The 24,523-nt window shown below is 39.3% G+C and overlaps 1 protein-coding gene across 1 annotated transcript in view; it reads right to left on the bottom strand.

Moving 5' to 3' along the window:
• LOC122562585 (transmembrane protein 248-like) overlaps positions 1-24,523 on the bottom strand; it is a 30,204-nt gene that overhangs the window by 3,736 nt on the left and 1,945 nt on the right. Inside the window, exons 2-6 of the mRNA XM_043715547.1 lie at positions 13,965-14,101; positions 9,016-9,182; positions 6,400-6,712; positions 5,675-5,822; positions 556-718 (exon numbers count right to left, since the gene is read on the bottom strand). Of these exons, the coding sequence (XP_043571482.1) occupies positions 556-718; positions 5,675-5,822; positions 6,400-6,712; positions 9,016-9,174 (783 nt within the window). The 5' untranslated portion in view covers positions 9,175-9,182; positions 13,965-14,101. The remainder of the gene's footprint in view (positions 1-555; positions 719-5,674; positions 5,823-6,399; positions 6,713-9,015; positions 9,183-13,964; positions 14,102-24,523) is intronic.

Here is a 24,523-nt window from a genome sequence, read left to right as displayed (position 1 = left end):
TTGAAATATTCAGCAAGCCATATTAGCCCACTGATGCCTGGGACCTCTACATCTGTATGTGATAGCTAGAAAAGTGCCCAACTTTCTCGGACACCCTGAAAACTTACTGATTGTACCGTAACTCTCAGCTAATAATCTAAGACATTTTCACTAAATATCTATACATGGATAAATTAATATAGTACAATACATTGAGACATTATTTCAAGATCACTTACAATAAATACATGCCTGTTTAAAAAGAGTTTTATCCATTAGTTTCTTGAGACCTACGTCATTTTCTGACCTGGTTCATGGATCTTAGTTCATAGAAAGTTCTGTAGTAGACTTAAATTTCAGATTTCCCCTCCACTCTCTCTATCAGCAAGAACCAGTTGCTAGATTATACTTTGTTCTATTGTCATGACGAATCAGAAATTTGATAGATGAGTCATTTTGGAAAGAAGTGATTGATTTACATACAAAAAAATGTACATGTGTATATTATAACAGATTTTAGCAAAGTGGTATTAACCAAAATAGAGGAAGGTATATGTTTTTATAACTAACTCTTACCTTTGATAGCACAATGGGAAATTTATGTTCAGATTTATCCTGTGCCTTGTAGCACTGAGCAGAAGTGTGACTTTGTGAAGGCGTCTTCTCTGAAATTTTTGCTAGTGTATTTTGATACAATAATGCATCAGTGATATTTTCTAAGTTACAGGAGGGAAGGTATCTGACAGAAACAAAAGACAAAAATGAAAAAAATGTTATCAACAAGGATGAGGTTTACCAAACAAGATACCACATGGCACAAAGCAAAACAGAATGTTAGAGTGATGGCTGAGATCACAAAAAATCCCAAAGAGTACATCATTTAAAAGTGTAGTATTAAATAAGGGTGCAGTATTAATTGTAAGAAAAAAAACTGTTAGCAGTCAGTACATACAGTTTCTATCATTTATATCATCTTTATTATTATAGGCTTTGCCTTTTTTAAAGATGGCAATTACAAAAGTACACAAATACCACCTTAAGTGCACCAGTTATTTTGGGCAGACTCAGTTATTCAATTCAACACTTTACATCATATCAATATGCAATTATATCGTAGTTACAAAATCCCAGTAATCTGTATCATGTTAAAACTAATCAGCACTGATTGCAGCTGTAAAAGGGATTAAAAAAAAGAAAATTAATTTACCTCACCACAAAACACGGATGTTATACACAAGACGGTTGGAGCTGCTGAAGGTAAGCCAGTATGCTAGGAAAGGACTTCAGTTTTTCAAAATGTGTTGGTGCAAATTTATACAGACATTGAATAGCATCAAATTTGAAAATTCTCTCTTTTTGTTGGGGTGATGGAAGAGGGAGATAAACAAGAAGAGGCTGAGAAGTGGCAGATGGAGTTTAATTTAGATAAATGTGAGGTGCTGTATTTTGGGAAAGCAAATCTTAGCAGGACTTATACACTTAATGATAATGTCAGAGGGAGTGTTGCTGAACAAAGAGACCTTGGAGAGCAGGTTCATAGCTCCTTGAAAGTGGAGTTGCAAGTAGATAGGATAGTGAAAGCGGCTTTCCTTTATTGGTCAGAGTGTCGAGTACAGGAGTTGGGAGTTCAGGTTGCAGCTGTACAGGATGTTGGTTAGGCCACTGTTGGAATATTGCTTGCAATCCTGGTGTCCTCCCTATCGGAAAGACGTGTTAAACTTGAAAAGGTTCAGCAAAGATTTACAAGGATTGTTGTGGTTCTGTTCGCCAAGCTGGGAATGTGTGTTGCAGACGTTTCGTCCCCTGTCTAGGTGACATCCTCGGTGCTTGGGAGCCTCCTGTGAAGCGCTTCTGTGATGTTTCCTCCGGCATTTATAGTGGTTTGTATCTGCCGCTTCCGGTTGTCAGTTCCAGCTGTCCGTTGCAGTGCTCGGTATATTGGGTCCAGGTCGATGTGCTTATTGATTGAATCTGTGGATGAGTGCCATGCCTTTAGGAATTCCCTGGCTGTTGTCTGTTTGGCTTGTCCTATAATAGTAGTGTTGTCCCAGTCGAACTCATGTTGCTTGTCATCTGAGTGTGTGGCTATTAAGGATAGCTGGTCGTGTCGTTTTGTGGCTAGTTGGTGTTCATGGATGTGGATAAGTAGCTGTCTTCCTGTTTGTCCTATGTAGTGTTTTGTGCAGTCCTTGCATGGGATTTTGTACACTACATTGGTTTTGCTCATGCTGGGTATCAGGTCCTTCGTTCTGATGAGTTGTTGTCTGAGAGTGGCTGTTGGTTTGTGTGCTATGAGTTCTAGTGGTCGCAGTAGTCTGGCTGTGCTATGAGTTCTAGTGGTCGCAGTAGTCTGGCTGTCAGTTCGGAAATGCTCTTGATGTATGGTAGAGTGGCTAGTCCTTTGGGTTGCGGCATGTCCTTGTTCCGTCGTCTTTCCCTTAGGCATCTGTTGATGCAATTGCGCGGGTATCCGTTTTTGGCAAATACATTGTAGAGGTGTTCTTCTTCCTCTTTTTGCAGTTCTGGTGTACTGCAGTGTGGTGTGGCCCTTTTGAACAGTGTCTTGATGCAACTTCTTTTGTGTATGTTGGGGTGGTTGCTTTCGCAGTTCAGGACTTGGTCTGTGTGTGTGGCTTTCCTGTATACCTTTGTGGTGAATTCTCCATTAGCCACGAAACGACATGACAAACTATCCTTAGTAGCCACACACGCAGATGACAAGCAACATGAGTTCGACTGGGACAACATTACTATTATAGGACAAGCCAAATAGAGAACAGCCAGGGAATTCCTAGAGGCATGGCACTCATTCACAGATTCAATCAATAAGCTCATCGACCTAGACCATCGACCTGGACCCAATATACCGAGCACTGCAACGGACAGCTCGAACTGACAACCGGAAGCGGCAGAGACAAACCACTATAAATGCCGGAGGAAACATCACAGAAATGCTTCACAGGAGGCTCCCAAGCACGGAGGATGTCACCAAGACAGGGGACGAAACGTCTGCAACACAAATTTCCAGCTCGGCGAACAGAACCACAACAACGAGCACCCGAGCTACAAATCTTCTCACAAACTTTGAATTTACAAGGATATTGCCAGGGTTGGAGGTATGAGCAATAGGGAGAGATTGAATAGGCTAGGGCTGTTTTCCCTGGAGCGTCGGAGGCTGCGGGGTGACCTTATAGAGGTTTACAAAATCATGAGGGGCATGGATAGGATAAATAGACAAAGTCTTTTCCCTGGGGTGGGGAAGTCCAGAACTAGAGGGCATAAGTTTAGAGTGAGAGGAGAAAGATATAAAAGAGACCTAACGGGCAAGATTTTCATGCAGAGGGTGGTACATGTATTGAATGAGCTGCCAGAGGAAGTGGTGGAGGCTAGTACAATTGCAACATTTAAGAGGCATCTGGATGGGTATATGAATAGGAAGGGTTTGGAGGGATATGGACCAGGTGCTGGCAGGTGGGGCTAGATTGGAATATCTGATCGGCATGGACGGGTTGGACCAAAGAGTTTGTTTCCGTGCTGTACATCTCTATGACTCTAAGAGAGAAAGAGGGAGGGAGCAGGTCAAGGACCATGTCTGCACTAGATTCAATTTCCCTCAGAGACAATGAGTTGGCTGAATGACATGGCAAATTCAATTTTAATCCCTTTGATCATGATATTCCCCATGAAAACAACATCAATTGATGACATGGCTGTAATGACAAGGAGAGAGAATGGGGTTTGGGAGAGATTATGGTAATGCTGCCATACAGTCAGTCATTCAGTGTGTTTGATATTACAGCTGCAGAGCAATATCCTGATATAAGCTGGAGTTGCATGCACTAAGAATAGTGAGCTAATTTTTGCTTCCATACTGTCAGAAAAATAGTGGTCCTGGCAAGAATTACAGAGTGTTTTACTGAAAACAAACAGGAATGGAGAAAAAGTGCAGAAATCTACAACTCGAAAAGGATTAGGGATAGTTGTGCATGAAACACGGAAAGCTAGTATACAGGTGCAGCAGGTAATCAGGAAGGCTATTGGAATGTTGGCTCTTATTTCAAGAGAGTTGGAGTAGAAGAGTAGGGAAGTCTAATTGCAACTGTACAAGGTGTTTGTGAGAACACATCTGGAGTAATGTGAGCCATTTGGTCTCTTTATTTAAGGAAAGATATAATTTCATTGTGGGCAGTTCGGACGAAGTTTAATGGATTGATTCCTGGTATGGGCAAATTATCTTATGAGCAAAGGCTGAACTGGTTGGGACTCTCATTGGAATTCAGAAGAATGAGAGGTGATATAATTGAAATGTAATATTCTTAAGGGACTTAACAGAGTAAATGCTGAGAGGATGCTTCCTCTCGCGGGAGTGTCTAGGACCAGAGGGCATAGTCTCAGAATTAAGGGGTGCCAATTTAAGACTGAGATGAGGAATAATTTCTTCTCTCAGAGGGTTGAGGCACTTTGGAACTCTGATACAAACAGCTGTGGAGGCAGAGTCCTTGTGTATATGTAAGGCTGAAATAGACAGGATGTAAAGGGGAATCGGGACCATGGAAGTGCGGAGTGTCAGATCAGCCATTATCTAATAGAATAGTGGAGCTGGCTGGAGGGGCTGAACAGCCTACTTCTGTTCCTATTTCTTATCATCAAAATTTCAGTGCCCTTTTAATATATAAACGATTATTTTTTAAAAAGTTTATTTGAGACAGATTACAAAATAAAGTTTGACAGTGTCTCCATGGCTTAATTTTTTCATTGGTTATAGAGGTTCATTTCAAATGTAGATTGCTGTTTGAGAAGCATAGTAACATAAACCTGCCTGAAATAAGCAGTGGTGGCTGCACTGCAGTTCTCTCTCGAGGCAAGACATCCGATAAGCAGGACAAAATAACTTGAGTTTTGTACTCCAAAGCAACAATTCAATCTTTGGTCCAGGTGCTTTCACAAATAAACAGTGAGATACACCAGAAGTAATTGATTCAGCCTAAGGAATGAACCTGCAGCACCAATCATGTACTGACGAGAAAGAATGGGGCTTTGTGGACAGCAGATAGTAGGAATTCCTGCACTGCATTTAGGAGCAAGGGTATAAAGTTTAACTAAATTTATGGTGAGAACCCTACAGTGCAATTTACAGTTACACTGAATCCTGTAGGGGCAGAATAGGTTCATTATCATGAAATGCAAGTCACTTTGGCAAGATGGTTGAAAGTCCAATAATACAACTTCAGTGCCTTCATCTAATCACCCATAGTCAGTCCTATTTGCACATTTTTCAGAGATAGCATTATAATAATGGAAACCTGGTTAAATATGTAGCAGGTCTATTTGCAACAAAATGTTCATCAATAATGGATTATACAGTATTTCTAAAGGGTCATGCAGATGCTGGAAAGTCAGAGTCAATAAAGTATAGAGCTGACTACAGCACAGCAGGTCAAGCAGGATCAGAGGAGCAGGGGAGTTGTTGTTTTAGGTGGGGACCTTTCATTAGGACCTAACACAAGTTTGTATTCATGCTTCCCTGCCCTTCACTTTTTGTTACTACAAGTTGCTCATCTTTTTAGTGCATTAGTTCAATAAAGTATAACATAAGGTTTCTGAGTAAAGAGTAGGAATCTTCAAATTTCTGACTCAACCAAAAAGCAAACATAAAAAAAACAGGCAGACTTCTCTTAGGTCACTTTTCACTGACCTTGCCTGGGGAAGCACATGTGCGGGTGCAGATATTGTGATGCACGTAAAGGGATTCATATTATTTGAGGAGTTTATTTGCGAAAGGTTATGTTCAGGTGGCCATGGCGACACCAGCATGATATTAATAACCTCCTTTGCTTTAGAATCTGAAACAGAAAGAAGTTGGCAGTAAACAAGCAGTCTAAAATAATGTCAATAACTTCTAATTAAAAAGTGCTTAAAACTTTGTAAGTGAAGGGTTGAACACAGTAAACAGATCAGGGAGTTTAGTTACCATACGGTCATATTTTCTAGCCATTTTTGTTTTTTTTACGCAAAACTGGATAGAAGATCCATAATTTACAAAACTTAGATTTAAGAGAACAAACGTAAATTGGTAAAATTTAGAGTTAACACAAAAATTAATTAGGGTAGGGAGGAGATTGTGTACAGAGGAAGCAATTGTAACCTACTACTTGTATTGCAGTGGGCTCTCTATAAAGTTATATTCTATTTACAATGGAGACTGATCCAAAGTAGGGAGCCATTAAAAATTATCAAAAGCTTTGACAAAGAGAAATGTGCGTTTATCATAGTTTTAATCTGTTTCTGTAGCCAACAACCTGATATTTTCTAACAATTAAAATAATGCAGAAGCACAAAATTATAGTTGGTATTTCCACTTTTAAACTTGCCCTAGGTGGTCAGTTCAGAAAAGACTGCCACTGTACATTTCACACTTACCTTCCAGGCCCAGCAGGTTTCCATCTACCACAGCATGGAGACGAGTTATGTCACTAGAAAATCTTTTTAATGGTACATTTGAATCAAAGGTGATTGGCAGTAGTAGAGAGACACTCTCTGATAAGTCTCGAGTAAAAGCAATCGTGGTTACAGGTTGCCTTGTTGTTGTATGGACTAAAGGATCTGGGTCTGGTCTTCTCCTTATAGAACCCCGTCCAAAAGATAGAGGTTCTGTGCGAGTCTGCCACAGGCTTTCATTTTCAGGCAGACAGAATTCTAGTTTACTGAGAGATAGCAGAACTGTATTCCATGCCTACATCAAAAAATAAGAAATATATTTACTTAGAACTTCTCATTTAAAAAATTACTGCTTCTCACCAACATCAAATCTTAAGCTTTTTCCTCCCTCAACTTCTCAACATACTGAGTGAAGTTCTGATTTGATTCTTCAGCCTTGATGAATCACTCATAGGGCAATTGTTTATGCCAATTGAGGCAAATGTTGTCCCAAAATTAACTAAGTTTTCATGACCAAAATTGTGTCTACCATATGTGAACAACACAGGCACGTCAATAGATAGCAGTGGGAACATGATCAAGAATGCAAATCCTAGATGATTTCTCTCCCATTCCACTAAACAATAGTGTTGAATGTTTCAGGCTTCTTCACCGAGTTATAGGATATTGATTCCAACTAGCTGCAGTGCTACAGTTGATCTAACCTTCATCTTCCCTAGAACATTAAGTTTCAGCTCCCTATTCTCATCATTATCCTGTTACCCTGCATTTTTACGTTGCATGCTATGGTCTCAATTGCAAGGGCCTTAGTTAACAAGATTGCTAGCCATCACCACTGTAGATCGCATGTGAAGCATGGTAAGAAGGACTGGCTCACAGAGGACTGTCAACTCCGATTAAGCCGTGGGTGGCACGGTGGCACAGTGGTTAGCACTGCTGCCTCACAGCGCCAGAGACCCGGTGCTCCGGTTTCCTCCCACAGTCCAAAGATGTGCAGGTTAGGTGAATTGGCCACGCTAAATTGCCCGTAGTGTTAGGTAAGGGGTATGGGTGGGTTGCGCTTCGGCGGGGTGGTGTGGACTTGTTGGGCCGAAGGGCCTGTTTCCACACTGTAAATAATCTAATCTAATCTAATCTAAGCCATACTCCAGCACAAATCAGTGGTCTCTAGTAGTGAAGAAAGTAGCAAGGGCATAGGGGGAGACAAAAGATAAATAGTAGATCAGGAAGTGGTCCCTGACTCCATTTTCTGAAGGCACAATTCTTTTTTTGTGTATAGCTATGTTGCACCATCAGTCCTCCCACAACTTATCAAGACATTCCCCTTCATGTTTTGAATAAACAGCAAGTATCACAAAGATTTTCATGAAGAGCAGCAGAGCCAACTCCAATCCTGTCCTCATTCAACATCGATGTGGAAATTTGTTTTTATTAAGAACACTGGATAGCACTTAGAAATTGGAATCAGGCTAATTTATCCAAGATAAATTCAACTTATGCTTTTCAATTTATGTATCTTTTAAATTCTCAGGATGTCTCAAAATGCTTCACAGGCATGAAAAATACTACACAAGAGCAAATTTTGTGAAATACAATGAATCACTTTTTTCAGCATAGGACATTTTTTGAAAACTTATTCATGGATATAGGCATTATTGGCTAGGCCACCATTTACTGGCCATCCAGCAGGTCAGCGTCAACCACATTCGGGTCTGAAGTCACATGTATGCTGGATCAGGATGGCTTTTTTTCTTTCCCTAAAGGATATCAGTGAGTTGATGGGGTTTTACAACAAACAACACAGTTGCCATTAAGCAGATTTTTATTAAATTCAAATTTCACCATCTGACGGGATGGGATTCAAACTCATGTGCTCAAAACATGAGCCTTGGGCCCAGAATACTATTATAGTGGACATTACTGCTCTGTCATTATCTGTTCTATCAACAAAACTGCAGTTGTGTATCAAAGCAAGAATCCACAAACAACACTGGGATAGTCTATTCCTGATGGTGCTAAGACATAAATGCTGGCAGAGCAAATATAGTCATTAAGTCATTATGGTAAGGGAGGCCCTGCTCATCATTGAATCTTTCACATCCACCTGACAGAGCACACAAGTCTCTATCTAAACATCCTATCTGGAAGTTGGAAGGGGCAGAAGAGATTACACATTTAAGTTAGTGTTGGGGAAGTAATTCAAGACTATGAGATACAACTACCACCTTGGCTGACATATGGAGGCCAATTGTAATTGCAGTCTTGTCATCATAGCTCAGATGAACTAATTTAACACAGACCAGGGAATCGCCTTCAGAAATAAAACTTTAGTAACTTCTACTAGTAGCATACAGGACACAGATTCTAACAAACATGAGTTATGTCAATTGCAACAATACAGTTCCCAAAATATCCAACTGCAGGTGCAAGTGCAAGAAGAAAACTGATTATGTACCTCAACAATTTTACATTCTCATTTACTCCATGAACTCCATGTAGACAGAGGGAAAAAAATAGGCCATGGAGCTCTGCTTCACTAGTTATAAGCAGCATATAACAATCATATAATAAGAAAATTTGTTTCATCTTTGCAAGTACCTTAGGCACATCAGGATTGGAGACTTCATGTGACTGGATGTAGATCCCAAGACTGAAGAAAGCGATGCCTAAAGAGCTGATGCTCAAAATAAATAAAATCATTGGTGGTCGTTGGAGAACAAAATACTTCACATTTTCCAACAGATGCCATGTTACCATGATGACAGCTGATTACAAATGGATTGAAAACAGTTTAAATACATGGAACAAAATGAGTCAATGCTGGTGACATCTAAATATATATAATAGAATTTATGTAAAAAAGGAGTGAGTCTTCTCTCATTCATTTGCTAAATGGTGTTCAAGTTCATAGCAGTGCTCACCAAACTAAACAAATTATCTAATGTCAAAGACTGTAAGCATTCTGGAGCTGGCAGAATGTGAAATTCATCATCTGATTAATTTTGCTTTTGGTGGAGTGTCTAATTTGGGCTTAGGTCACCTCTCATTGGCACTGCAGTGATTGGAATGACAACCATAGCCTGGCTTCCCACCACTCTCAGCACAATCTGTTCAAATTCAGTGAACTGCATCAATACTCTGCCCATGAAGTAAAACTCAATTCTCTCACTGTGCCCAATCCTCTCACTATGCTGACTCTGTTTTGATGTTTTGTGGTTCTTTTGCTATATCAGCAAGTTATTCAACCATGTTTGGAAAAATCACAGATGTTTCTGCTATCTCGATAAAATGTCAATGCACCTGTACTTAACAGAAAAGGTCAGAACAGAGTCCAACATAGGTCCTTTGCTTGACTTTACTCCAGTGTTTGGGAGAAAGCATAACATATTTCAACATTCTGGGATATTTTAATATATAAAAAAAGAGATATGTTAAAAGAATGACATTTAGGCAGATGCCAATGTTTGAAGAGGTCAAGACTCTTACAATACTAAAGATTAGCTGATGTATCTGGCAGACAACATAGCGTGCTAATTTCAGTCAGCTATTGTAAAAAAAGCTCCCAAATCGGGCAACACCACACTTCTCAGCTTGTGCTGCAGTGTTTGATTGGAGAGGGGCAGTGATGGTGCTGCGACTGTAAATAGAATCAAAGAAGTATTGCTTAATTGATCAGTTCCTTTTCTTTTTTGTGATTTTCTCAGTCACAGCTACAACCTCAGCTGTAGAATGATTGAAGGAAAATAACCCAACCACAAACAGATCTCATCAGACCAACTTCCCTGTAACTAATATAACCGTTATACCCACTGCACCTGGGTCAGTGCTGTTTGGTCTGAAGCACAGATAGCCTTCCATTGACTAGAAAACTAGTCTGTGTACTTCTCTGTTAAAGCAGAAGCATTTCCATAGAAAAAATACGACATTGATCAAATCTGAAAAGTACAATATCAACTTATACTTGGTTGCTTTGCATGCTACTAGAAACAGCAATTATACATTATCCTGATCCTAAAATGTGTACAACATCTAATCCAACCAGCATTTCTGATATTCAGCTCCACTATTATAATTCCTACTGTTAAACAATTCAAACTTCCACATTTATGTTCTTTTACTTCAATTTTACCACACATCAAGTGTACGGAAGGATCTTTAAACAATTATTTAACCTATATTTAAACAAAAAGGTGCTTACCAGCATGCCTTTACAAACTGCTCCAAATTAATCACCTTTACTTCTGTTCTTGAATCTGTTATCACCTGCTAAATCCATGCATATATTTCTTAGAATTGCTTCAATCACATTTCTGTCTCTTCCACAGTATCAAAACTGCTCTTATAAAAGTCACAAAAGACATTCACTATGTTAACAAAGGTAAACTATCCTCTCCCAGCCTTCTCAAACTGTCTGCAGGCTTTGACACAATTGACCACAACATTTTCCTCGGAATGTCTCTCTTCAATCATCCAGCTGGGGGAGACTGTACTCATTTGATTCCATTACTTTCTAGCTGATCATAGCTAGACTACCTTTTCTATATTTTTTGTGAGTTGCTAAACCTTTACCTCTAATGTTTGCTAACAACTTCCCATTTCACATCTTTATGGTGTAACATTACTAGAAAGGCAACATGCAGAGTGATTGCACCCAGCTCTTTGTCACCACCTCATGTACAGTGATGATTGTTATAGTTCAAATGATAACTATTTAAACAGAACTCAAGTCCACATTTTAATTTCAGTTAACCACACCCTACAAAACTCACCACTGATTACTAGGTAATATTTACATATTTATACTGCAAGCTCAAACTCAATTAACATGTCCATCAATTGTTCCCTCATTCCACTGGAACTCAGACATTCTTGCAGACCATATTAGATGATAACAGATTCCCTTTTTTCTTTTTTGAATAAAAAAAATCTAAAATGACAATATGTCATATTCCCTTTACTATACAAAGCAAAAAGTCCTAAGCATCCTTTTCCCAGCATATCCAGCAACTTAAAACTTACTGCTTTCTTTGTAAAACAATCAGAAAGTACCCATTTCAATTTGTAATCACTCCATTGTCTACCATCTATTTTAAAACTGCAATATCGATTGTCAGTCTTTAATCATTCACATGTTTTGATTCTTTGTGTTATCCCTTAGTGACTCAATGACAACATCCCACTCAATGGGTATTGCTGCAAAATCCCTTTTTAGAATTTCTTCCAATATTTTTACTATGAAACAATGTGAATCACCAAGGGTTAACATACTTTTTAATACTCTTGCAATCTTTTTAGCTTCCTAAGCTAAAGGACAACATTTATCTCCCTTTCGTGCAAATATTATCAAGCCACTTGCACTCCAGTACCCTGAGAGATATGGACAAGAAGAATCACAAAAAACAAGTTTCATGTTCATAGCATCTTTCAATGAAAATTTTGAAATACGTTAGCTTTGTTTTTAATTTTTTCAATGTTATCGCTGCTTAAATTGGGATTTTTCAGTCATACTCAACTCTAATACCTGTAATTCAAAACTGGCAGCTGATATTCTTTGGGTGCCCAGCCAATTCAGCTGTCTAATTACTTTCACAATTTCTCTATTTGAAGCCACACACAAAATTGGAACTGCATCAGTGTTTTTTTCAATGCTACTGAGTCAAAATCCCAGAATCCTCTCCTTAACAGCACTATGGGGACACCTACAGCCAGACTTCAGCAGTTCACCACTACCTTTCAAGAGCAATTAATGCTAGTTCCAGCTAGCGATGCCCACATTCCATGAATGAATAAAACAAACTTCTTTCCAGCAGCACTCATTACAAAAAATATTTACATTCTTGGGTGACGAAGTCAACTTTACCTGCACCTCTGGTTCTCTCTTTCTCACACAATACAAAGTCCTGTTTTTCAATGAAAAAGATGATAAAAATAGGGAGGTCTTGCTATTAGATCACAAGTAGAATATTCTGAGCTGGCACTGGAGGCAGTCCAGAGAAGATTCACTAGGCTGATACTGGGCCTGGAAGGATTTTCTTAAGAAGAAAAGTAGGATGTGCTTGAACTCAATGGAATATTGAAGAGGGTGTGACCTTATTGAAGCATACAAGATTCTTTTTTTTACAGCTGCTGCAGGATGGAAGGCAGCGGTGGTTTCCCCCAGGTTAGTGCAAGGATGTGGCAGGGTGGTGTGGGGCTTGGGCTCAGGGACCCCCGGGCCAGGAGCAGGCGTTGAAGCCACAGGGGTTTCTGTAACGGGGCGGGGGTTGGGTGTGGGGTCAGTGGGTGCAGCATGGCTGGGATCAGGTAAGGGTTTGGGGGTCAGGGTTCCCGCAACAGGGCGACGCTGGCACGGCCGCAGGGGCATTGACGTGCCAGAGTGGGGCAGGTCGTGGGTCTGTTGTGGGGGAAGGTGACAGGGTGGTCTCCACGTGGGCAGGCTTGGCGCATTGGGTCTTTTTTACCACCTTCTGTCGGCCGGACGCTCACCTCCCTCCCTGCCAGAGGCTGAGGCATTGGAAGCCTCTGGCTTAGCCCCCGCTGCCGGGGCTTGTGGTGCTGACTTTGGGGGAGGGGGAGTGGGTGCAGCGGCGCCATCCTCAGCCATTGGTGTGGGCTGGGCAGCCTTCTGGGTGGGGCAGTTTTTTCTTATGTGCCCCACCCCGCAGCACAGGTGGCACCGCACGCCGTCCGCCGTCCACAAGACACGGTAAGAAAATTACTTGGGTCTCTGCATTAACAATCTAGTGATAGTACCACTAGGCCATTGCCTTCCTAAGGCATACAAGATTCTTAGGGGACTTGACACGATAGATATTGAGAGATTGCATCCAATTTTCGAATCATAGGGGGTAATCTCAGAGTAGGGATTTATCCATTTAAACAGATTAGGAGGAATTGCTTTTCTCAAAGGGTAGTAAACCTGTGGAATTCTTTACTGCAGGAGGCTGGGTTTTAACTATATTCAAGATCTAGATGGATTTTTAATCAGTAAGAGAAGGAAAGGTTCTGGGGAAAAGCCAGGAAAGTGAATCTGAAGGTTATGAGATTGGCTATGATCTCATTATATGCAGGAGCAAACTCAATGGGTCGAGCAATGTACTTCAGTTCCTGTGTTTTATGATTCTAAATTTATATAAGCAATGATAGAAATATAGGCTTATGGCCTTAATTGCTCTCAGAACTCAGATGTTATAGTTTGCGTTATAGAATGTACTCAGAGGTTAAACTTTTGATGAACTTCCTGAGAATTTGAACACAGCTGCTGCAGTCTGTTGAGGTAGTTATAATTACGCAGCAAAATGATAGTGAAAGACATAGACTAAAAATCTTCCTTAATTCATTTGCAATTTCGGTGCTAATTTGGAAGGTGCTAATTGAACCCAGATGTTTCTTGGCGAAAAGAGGAGAAAACCTAACAAAAAGTGGTTTCTAAATCATTGTTGGTGCTTCCCACTCCAATCCATCTCTCCATTAACAAGTAAGCCCTTGAGTGCCAGGAATGAGCAAAAATAAACATTAACATTTTGCAATATTAGCAATGAACTAACCTGATGATATCAAAGTTTGATTTCCTGATCAATAAAACTTTTGCATGTTTTGCCACTAGTTTTATCTTAAGTTCGGTACCTCTTCAAAGATTGCAAAATCTTCACAAAGGAGATGTTAACAGTCAAGTATCATTGCTCTGGCAAGAAAATAATCATTGAAGAAAAGTCACAAAGGTAAAGTGCATCAGTGACAATAAAATACTATGCCAATTCCAAAGTGCTAAAAACTCAAAGAACAGAGACTTTGTCCTCGTGCTTTATGACATTGTTTAGCCTTCATTAGATTTCCATCTTTAGTCATTTTTAATTCATCAAATGCTGATTCATAATAAATTAACTTGCAGTAATGACATAGAAACAGTAGGCCATTCAGCCTCTCAAGCCTATTCCATGATTCAATTAGATCATGGCTGGTGTGTGGCCCAACTCTACATATCTGCCTTTGGCCTATATCCCTAATACCTTTGCTTAAGAAGAAACTGTATCTCAGATTGAAAATGAGCAATTGATCCAGCATCAACTGCCATTTGTGGAATAGAGGTCCAAACATATTCGACCCTTTATAAATAAAAACGCTTCTTAAATGTTTTCCTGAATAGTCTGATGCTAATTCTCAGGCTATGAAACTTAGTTCTAGCATTTCTAACCAATGTAAAGAGTTTATCTTTATCTACCCTGTCTTTTCCTGTTGAAGACTTTGATCAGATCACCACTTATCCTTCTAAATTCTGGAGAACACAGGTCTGAAGTGTACAGTCTCCCCTCACAACTTAACCCTGAAATCCAGGTTGGACATCACTATTGGTAACTCCAGAGATAAAGTTAATTGTGTCAGAATAGGGTGATGATACAAAGCAATGCAAATTACAGAATATAAAATGACTCTCTTGGGCAAATAGAACACATAGATGCAACCACTGTAAATGTTGTTGTTACCTCAATGAAGTCTTTCAAACTGCTTAATTTTTTTTTTCATTGACATTTGCTGAAATAAAAGCATTAAAATGTTGGAACTTTTCTTCTAGGTGTGCAAAGGTAATTTTAGCAATATCTCGTTCTGCTTTAGCTTTCAGTTTTCTTTTGTTTTTCAAGCATCGGAATGGGGGAAAATATGATTTTTTTATATTAGGTTTGGGGACATGGTACAATCATCAGTTCTTGATGCTCTGGAGTTACACAAAACACAGGCAATTCAAAATAAACAGGGAAACATTTAATTTAGGGCATCAACTAGGAATTAGGAGTTTTCATCAGCTCCACAGAAAAGTGGTCACAAATTGGCATCAGCAGCAGGTGATATAATTTTTAATATAAAAATTGTTTTAAATCATAAGATGTAGTTACAATGGATCTTCCATAATTGTTTTTGGCATTTATAGTGCTAAAGATGTACTGCTAAAAAAAGATCTATGAAATAATGTAAACCTAATTTCTGTTATGAAAGATATATTATTAAAGCTTCTTGAGCTTCATTTATTTCAATAGAACTGCTGAGATAAGACACATCTTCACAAGAAGAATCAGAGCTGCATTCCGCTGAGCAACTCTTATATATCTCGTAGCAGTCATCTTTCAGACAGCCACAAATAAAGGCATTAGAGTGTATTGCTCCATTTATCCCCCTGCAATCTATTATGCTTGTAGCTGCACTGCAATATGTTTCCCTTTCATAAAATTGTTAGGGTACAAACTTTATTTTAATGAGACATATTACAGCACATTTCTTGCAGAATACCCAGACCCCAGTTCATGTAAATCTCTGTATTGAAATCTTAATTTTAGTTCTAATTTCATGAGATGCAAAAGAAAGAGGATGCACATTCTTTTGCTAGAGATCTTGGGACAAACAAAGCCACTAGATATAGCTCAACATTAAATGACACTAACATGACCTCTGTGGGTCACTTATGGCCAAGTCCTGATCTAGATCATAACTGGGATTTTGAGTTGCTATCCTGCTGTGTCTTTAAGACTATTAATCAAAACAAGTAAATGCAGCTAAGTTGTCTCTAATTCAAATACTGTTTTACAGCTGTAACAAAATGTGATACGTTGGAATTAGGTATACATTTTTAAGATATTTGGCATCTAGTTTACAACTACATATTAAATTTGTTTCCATGTACAGTATGAAATTCATGATAAGGAGATGCTAAAGCATTACCTAACCCAGTCTCTCATTCCTATCCTTAAACCTATCCAACAACACTGGGTTTGCTCAAAAGCCTGAATTGGTCAATATCAAAATTAGCCCCAAGCTATTTTTTCCCAATTCTCTGGGGGGAAACATGTAAATATTGGCTACATATGACTTCATTTCTAAGCTGTAAGTTCTAGCATCAGTTTGAAAATAACCAAAATTCAATGACTCCTATTTCAGTGGTGAACAGATTATACTAAAAGTATTGTACAGGAACAAATCAATCTTGACAACTAGCTTCTTAAAAAAACATGACCTGTATGGATATATAAAAATACTTCTTCAGAACAAAAATAAACAGAAGAGGAAAATGAAGATGAAGCCTCTTCAGGTTCCTTTATTTTTAAAAAATTCAAAAACAGACTTCAGTTGCATGTCATAAATAACAAAAACCATATTAGAAATGTACCATATTGAACTAAGATCTTCCAAAAATGCATTTACACAGAAGAAGAAAACACTCACTTAACATCAGTTGTTATTATTGGATAACAAGTTATACAAGCTTTCAGAATCTGCAGCCAACTGGAATATACCAGCTGTTGTCTCTAACATCCCCCTCCGATCCCCTTCCTTAGTGCAAGGTACAGTACACAATACAAATACTCACGGGAATGAAACTGCTTTTGAACACAGTAAATGTATTAAATCATGAATATCATAGAATCCCTATAGTGTAGAAAGAGGCCAATTGGCCCACCAAGTCTGTACTAACCCTCCAAAGAATATTCTACCTAGACTCAGCTGCTTACCCTATCCCCTCCACCCCACCTGCACCATGGCTGACTCACTCAGTCTGCGCGCCCTAGACACTACGGACAATTTACCACGGCCAATCCACCACGGCCAATCCACCTAACCTGCACATTTTTGGACTGTGGGAGGAAACTGAACCATCCGGCAGAAATCTGTGCAGACACAAGGATAACATGCAAACTCCACACAGAGAGTCACCAAAGGGTGAAATCAAACCCAGGTTCCTGGCACTGTGAGGCAGCAGTGCTAACCATTGCATCACCCTCAAATATAGTTATATGCATGATTAAAGATTCATTGACTGGAAAAATGGCAGCTACTGATTATCTTTAATTTCTTGCAAATTACTCAAAGACCTATAGTGTCTAGAAGTTCAAAAACCCAAGATAACTTACGGCTTGTTCAGATTTAGCTGTTCTCATAGAGATGTACAGCATGGAAACAGACCCTTTGGTCGAACTCATCCATGCCGACCAGATATCCTAAACTGATCTAGTCCCATTTGCCAGCATTTGGCCCATATCCTTCTAACCCTTCCCTTTTCATATACCTAACCAAATGCCTTTTAAATGCTGTAATTGTACCAGCCTCCACCACTTCTCAAACCCTCTAAATCTTTCCTGAACCCTTTTAAAGTTTCACAACATCCTTCCTATAGCAGGGAGACTAAAACTGAACACAGTATTCAGAAAGTGGCCTAACCAATGCCTGTACCTGCAACATGACCTCCAACTCCTACACAACAATGCAGTCTCAGTGAGCAAGGGTTGCAAAGCCAGTCAGATATGTTGCTAGGACCCCCAGTTACTTTATCAACCTGTTGAACATATTTCATCACACCTCCCAGGCAGGTAGAACTTGAACCTGGACCTTCTGGCCTCTGAGATAGGCATATGCCACTGCACAGTAAAACCCCACTATTTTTGACACCAATTGAGGAGATGATTGCCATGTTTCCATAACAACTCTTGAATTTTGAATACAAAAGAAATATCATTTTTGCTGCAACTCCATTGCAGACTTAGGAGATCTGTTTTTGTTTGCATGTATAGAGGAACCTCGATTATCCGAACAACATGGGGGGGGGGGGGCAGTATTTTGTTTGGATAATCAAATGTCAGATAACACAGTTTAGCTAAACATTGAGATCCTGCAATCTTGCTGGATAATCCAAAATTCGGATAATCGAATGCCAGATAATTGAGTTTCCTCTGTATGCAATAATGGATCCAGACACACCAGGTTTGGAATCTTGAGTTTTTTGAGTCAGACTTCAACTGACCTCCACATTCAGTTTCAGAAATGTGATCAACTTCATTGTACATGATGTCACCATGTAATTTATTTTGTACCATGCTTTTTTATAAAAATCTGCAGATGCTGAAATCCAAAGTAGACAAGCAGGGGGCTGGAAGAGCACAGCAAGCCAGGCAGCATCTGTAAGTGAATAAGTCTGACATTTTGGGTATAACCCTGTTTCAGGAATTGGGGTGGAAGAACGGTTATACCCAAAACACCAGGCTTCTCCAACCCTTGATGCTGCCTGGCTTGCTGTGCTCTTCTAGCCTTCTGCTTGCCTACATTTTAAAATCGTAAGCAAGTTATTCATTGAGTGCCTATATTGTCCTATCTTGGACACATTTTGAATAGCCTTTCTATCTCTTTTGCTGACCACCACAAAAAAATCACTTCACAGTTCTCAATTTAGCAGAAAGGATCATTTGTGGACTTCAACATTAATGTCTGAGCATAAGTAGTACTGTCAAATGTTATTATGGTTCCTCCTCCAATATTCTCACCACCACAGCTCATCCTCAAGACCCAGGTCAGTGTTTCTAAAGTGTTCATTCTTCACATGAATTCCTGGACAGTGAATGCCAATGAACTGGTCCACTGCTGACAACCATACTAGGCCAGCTTATCTGACGTCCACTTGTGTTCATGCATGTCACAGCAGGATTATTGGTGAATGATCCAACACTGAAATTTGTTAACATCCTTCTAAATAAGGAGACCAGAAATGTACACATTATTCTTGATGCATTCTCATCTGTACAACTGTAGCTTTTGGGAAATTACTTCTGGTTGATTAACCTGACTCCTGATCATATAACAGAAAACGTAGTAGGCTCTTGTGGTGCAGTGATAGCATCCCTACCTTTGGACCAAGAAGCCTAGGTTCAAGTCTCACCTGCTCTAAAGGAGTGTAAGAACATTGATGAAAAGGTTGACTAGAAAACACATATAAGAGCAGGTCTGAATTTTTTTTTTAAGTTACTACCAGATATAGCAAATTTTACATATTTTATTCTGCTCTGACTAAATTACATTCAAATGAACAGGAATATCAAGGTCTTTCAGCCCCTTTGAGCTTACACTATTATTTAAAGATGTCATAGCTGATCAGATTGTGATCTCAACTTCACTTTCCATGTACCACAATACCCTTTGACTTAGATGTTGTCAAGCATCTATCTCTGCCTTAAAAATATTCAATGATCCTTTGAAGAGAGTTCCAAAGATTTATGACCCTCAGAAATATTTCCTCATCTTTCACAGGCAACCCCTTCTTCCTAAACTGTGCTCCTTAGCTTTATTTTCTCCCACTTCATCCTGTCAGCATTCACTCTGTCAAATCCCTTCAGGATTGTATTTTACAATAAGATCATCTCCCATCCTTCAAAACCTCAATGTAGGGGCCCGTTTTATCAAACTTTTCCTTAAGCTAACCCTATATCCCAAGTAACAGTTGAGTGAACTTTTTCTTAACTGTCTCTAATTTGTTGACATTCTTCTAAATAAGGAGACCAGAAGCGTACACACTATTCCTGATGTGCTCTTCTCTGTGCAACTGTAGCTAAAGATCCCTAACTTTATAGCTCATTTCCCTTGTAATAAATTATAACATTCCATTTGGTCACCTTTATCACTTACCGTACCTGCATTCTAACAATCTATGATTCATGCACCAGATCACCCAGAGGCCTCTACACCTCCGAGGTCTGCAATCTCTCTCCTTTTAAATAATACATTTTCCACTGTTCCTTCTAAAGTGGACAAGTTCACATTTCTGACAAGACACTCCATTTGTCAATTTTTTGCCAACTCTTTTAACCTATGTCCCTCTGTAGATTCTTGTCCATTTCACAACTTACTTTCCTACCTATCATGTTTCATTGTGGAAAAGGTAGGTAGCCCATAACTGTATTATCACTGAACTAGTAATCAAGAGACAAGGATAATTTTCCTCTGGGCACGGACTCTAACGGCATCTACCCAGCAATGTGGAAAATTGCTTATATCCCACGGACAAAAATCAGGACAAATCCAGTGCAGCCAACAAGTCTACTTTCTGTCATCAAACAGATGGAAGGTGTCACTAACAGTGCTATCAAGTGGCACTTATGTAACAATAATCTGCTCATTGATGCTCAATTTGGGCTCCACCAGATTCACTCAGCTCCTGACTTCATTGCAGCCTAGGCCCAAACATGGAAAAAGGAGCTGCTCTTGAAAGGAAAAGTTTAGCCACTGCCCCTGATGTCAAGGCAGCATTTGACCATCTATGGCATTAAGGGAATCCTAACAAAATTACAGTTAATGAGAAGCTGGGGGAAATCTTGCACTATTTGGTGTTGCACCTAACACGAAGGAAGAGGCTCGTGGTTGATAGAGGTCAATCATCTCAGCTACAGGCCATCACTGCAGGGGTTCCTCAGGGTAAAGTCCCAGACTCAATCATTTTTAACTACTTTATCACATATACTCCAAAAGGTTAGGGGTGGGGATGTTCACTGACGATTAGTGTTCAGAACCATTGTAAATTCTCAGATACAGAAGCAGGCCATGTTCAAAGGAAAGGAGACCCAGATATCATACAGACAGGGGCTGATAACTTGCAGTATCATTCACACACCAGTAGGACAGTGATCATCTTCAACAAGACAGAATCCAACAACCATTACTTAAAGTTCAATGCCAATACCATCACTGAATCCCTTACAAACAACTTCACTAGGGTTACTATTGACCAGAAACTGAACTGAACGTCAAATAAATACTGCAGTTGCAAAAGCAGGTTGCAGGCTGAGAATTCTGCAGCAGCTATCTGACTTCACTCCTCAAAGCTTCCATCCACAAAGCACAGGTCAAGAACATGATGGGGTCAGGAGTGTGATGGAATACTCTCTACTTGGCTGGATTAGTGCAGCTCCAACAACACAAGAAGCCTGATTCCATCTCAAACAAAGCATTGTGCTAAAGTGGAACACCATCAATATTTATTTGCTCTACTGAATCATAACGCAGCAGTATGCACCATCCACAAGATGCACTGCAAACTTACAACTCCTTATACAGCACTTTCTAAACCGACAATCTCTATCACCTACATCAAGGGCAGCAGACAAGCAAGAACAGTGCCATCTCCAAGTTCACCGCCATGTTATTCACTATTTTAACTTGGAAATAACTATATTGTCATTAATTCACAATTGTTGGGACAAAATCCTGTAACTCTTTCCCAAACAACATGGCTAGTATACCTACAGCACATGGGCTGCATCAGTTCAAGGCAACAACTCAGCACTACACTCTGAAATGCCCAAATAATTTTTAAAGTTCGAATTTAGCATATCTTTGGTCTGTTTGTCCAAATCGTTTGTTATAAATTGTAAATAATCAAGGACCTAGCAATGATCTTTGTGAAACTCCTCTCATCACAGCTGCAAACAAGATAGTTATTATCAAATAAAAACAAAATACTGCAGATGCTGGACATCTAAAGTAAAAAAAGAAATTGTTAAAGAATCTTGGCATGTCTGGCAGCCTCTGTGGAAAGAGAAACAGAATTAATGTTTTTTGATATGACTCTTCTTCAGAACTCTGTTCTTTTCTCCACAGATGTTACAGTATAAATGAAACCAGAGTTTCTCCAGCATCTTGTTTTTGTTTCCAAAACTAATCAATTCACACCTGTTTTCTGTTAGTGCTCTTATTTTACACAGAAACTTTTGAAGCAGCACCTATCAGACACCTTCTGAAAATCTAAGTACATTCACACTATCACTTGTATGTTCCCCAGCCACACAACGTCCTGACTTCGAACTACAATCGCTTTTGATTCCCCCTATCCACCCACCACTGTTGCTCGGTCAAAATTCTAGAAATTCCTTCCTAACCAGCATCCTGTGTGCTCCTATGCCAAGGATCAGTTCAAGGAGGAAATTCACTGCCAATTTTTCCAGGGCACTTCGGGATGGACAGAAAATGTTGACCTAGTTATAATTACAACATTTAAAAGGCGTCTGGATAGCTGTATGAATTGGAAAAATTTAGAGGGATATGGGTCAAGTGCTGCCAAATGAGACTATATTAGGTTAGGATATCTGGTCGGCATGGATGAGTTGGATCAAAGGGTCTGTTTCTGATGGCTCTTAATAGAGAATTTTTTTTCCATTGGAGAAAAGGTTGAGAACCAGATTTGAAGCCAAACGTCAAAAGAACTGAAGATGATGTGAGGAAAAACATTTTTAACAGTGTGCTCAGGGTCTGGGTTGAACTACTTGAGAATGTGGAGGAGGCAAATTTAACCACAGTTTTCAAAAAGGAATTGGATGATTGTCGACAGAGTAAAAAAAAAAATCAGCGTTCTGACAGGATTGTGGGTCTGACAGAGTTGGCATAGACATGAAGGGCTGAATGTTCTCCTTCGGTGCTGTCAACATTCAATTATTAACCAAATATTTGCAAAATAACTGTGAAAGTATTATTTCATAATTATACATGTGATGAAATTTGGAAATTAAGTATAAAGTTACATTTTCAATGGCCTGGGAAGGAAAATCTTCCAGTGGAATTCTTTACTGCAGACAACTGTTGAGGCTGGGTCATTAAATATATCCAAGCTGAGAGAGACAGATTTTTAATCAGTAAGAAATCAAAGGTTATGGGGCTAAGGCAAGAAATGGAGTTAAGGATTATCAGATCAGTTATGATCTCACTGAATGCTGAAACAGACTCAGCAGGCCAAATGGCCTACTTCCACTCCTACATTTTCCAGAGGCTCTTTGGAAATTGAAGCTACTGTCTTTACAAAAATGTATTTCACAAAATTTTTTAAAACGGGTAAGTAAATCAGATGAATGCTTAATTTCTATCTTCCAAAAATGACGAGCTAATGTTGTAAATATGCATTTTTATGTATTAATTATGCACTTGTAAACAAGAGAAAAATGTGGAACTTTACTTATTGGATTTACTACCAAACTTACAACCTACCACTATATAATATAGTGTTTCACATCCTGACATTTCTGAGGAGATGGTGAAGTGTTGGTACACAGGAGAATTTGTCACGTTTCCTTCAATTACACTGCTCATTAGTTTTCTTCCAATGACCTGCACTGAATAGGAGTCAGCATGGATGGCATTGCAAGCAGTTAAATAATAGTCTTTGGAGCTTGTATTTGATCAGGGATAAACATTTTGACAAACTAAACTGCCACTTGCTTTGTTAAGATAGCTGTAAATTACATAACGGAACATGACCATTATCACTCCCAGCCAGACATTACAGGAAGCAGGCATCAATAGTGCTGAAATATTCCTTGGATTGTTCTTAAATAAAAGATGTTCATTGTTGCCCAAGACCTTCTTTTCCCTTTGTAGAGTCACCCCCAAACTTGGGACAAATTCAAAAGATTTATCTCTTTTTAAAAAAAGCCATTTTACTGAAAAAAAAATTGACTTAATTTTCATAGAGTACACCAAGATCTTGTTCAACAGGAACAGTGGGCTAAGGAATGGCAGATAGAGTTAATTCAGATAAGTACAAGGTGTTGCATTTTGGTTAGACAAACTAGGTCAACTTTCACAGTTAATTGCCCCGGAGAGTGTTGTTGAACAGATACATAGTTCCTTGTAAGTGGTGTCACAGGTAAACAGGCTGAAAGCGGTGTTTGGCACGCTTGCCTTCATTAGTCACAGCACTGAGTACAAGAGTTAGGACATCATGTTACAGCTGTACAAGACATTGTACGCAGTACTCCAAATTTAGTCTTACTAATCTGGTTCCCCGCTATAGGAAGGATATTATTAAACTGAAAAGGGTCCAAGATTTACACATATGTTACCAAGACTGGTTATAAGGAGACACTAGATAGGCTAAGTCTTTTTTTGCATGGAGGGCAGAAGGCGGAGGTTCATAAAATCATGATGGGCATACATAAGGTCTTTTCCCCCATAGTAAGGGACGAGTCCAAAACTACACGGCATAGGTATCAGGTAAAAAGGGAAATGTTTAAAAGGGACCTGAAGGGTAACTTTTTCACAGTAGGTGGTGCATATATGGAATGAGCTGCCACAGGTAATAGTAGAGCTGGTTACAATTACAACATTGAAGAGACATTTGGACAACTACATAGATAAGAAAAGTTGAGGGAGATTTGGACTAAATGCAGGCAAATTTGAACAAGTCGAGTTGAAGGGCCTCTTTCCATGCTGCAGGACTCTGCAACTTCTAAGAATGCAAATTTGATATCTTTATAAAATTGATGATTTTTTTTACTGAAGTACTATATACACCAACCCCAATCTAAATATG

This window comes from Chiloscyllium plagiosum, chromosome 25, assembly GCF_004010195.1.
Source record: "Chiloscyllium plagiosum isolate BGI_BamShark_2017 chromosome 25, ASM401019v2, whole genome shotgun sequence".
Taxonomy (NCBI): domain Eukaryota; kingdom Metazoa; phylum Chordata; class Chondrichthyes; order Orectolobiformes; family Hemiscylliidae; genus Chiloscyllium; species Chiloscyllium plagiosum.
Note: the sequence above shows the minus strand (reverse complement) of the source record. Positions and strands in the feature narration are given on the sequence as shown.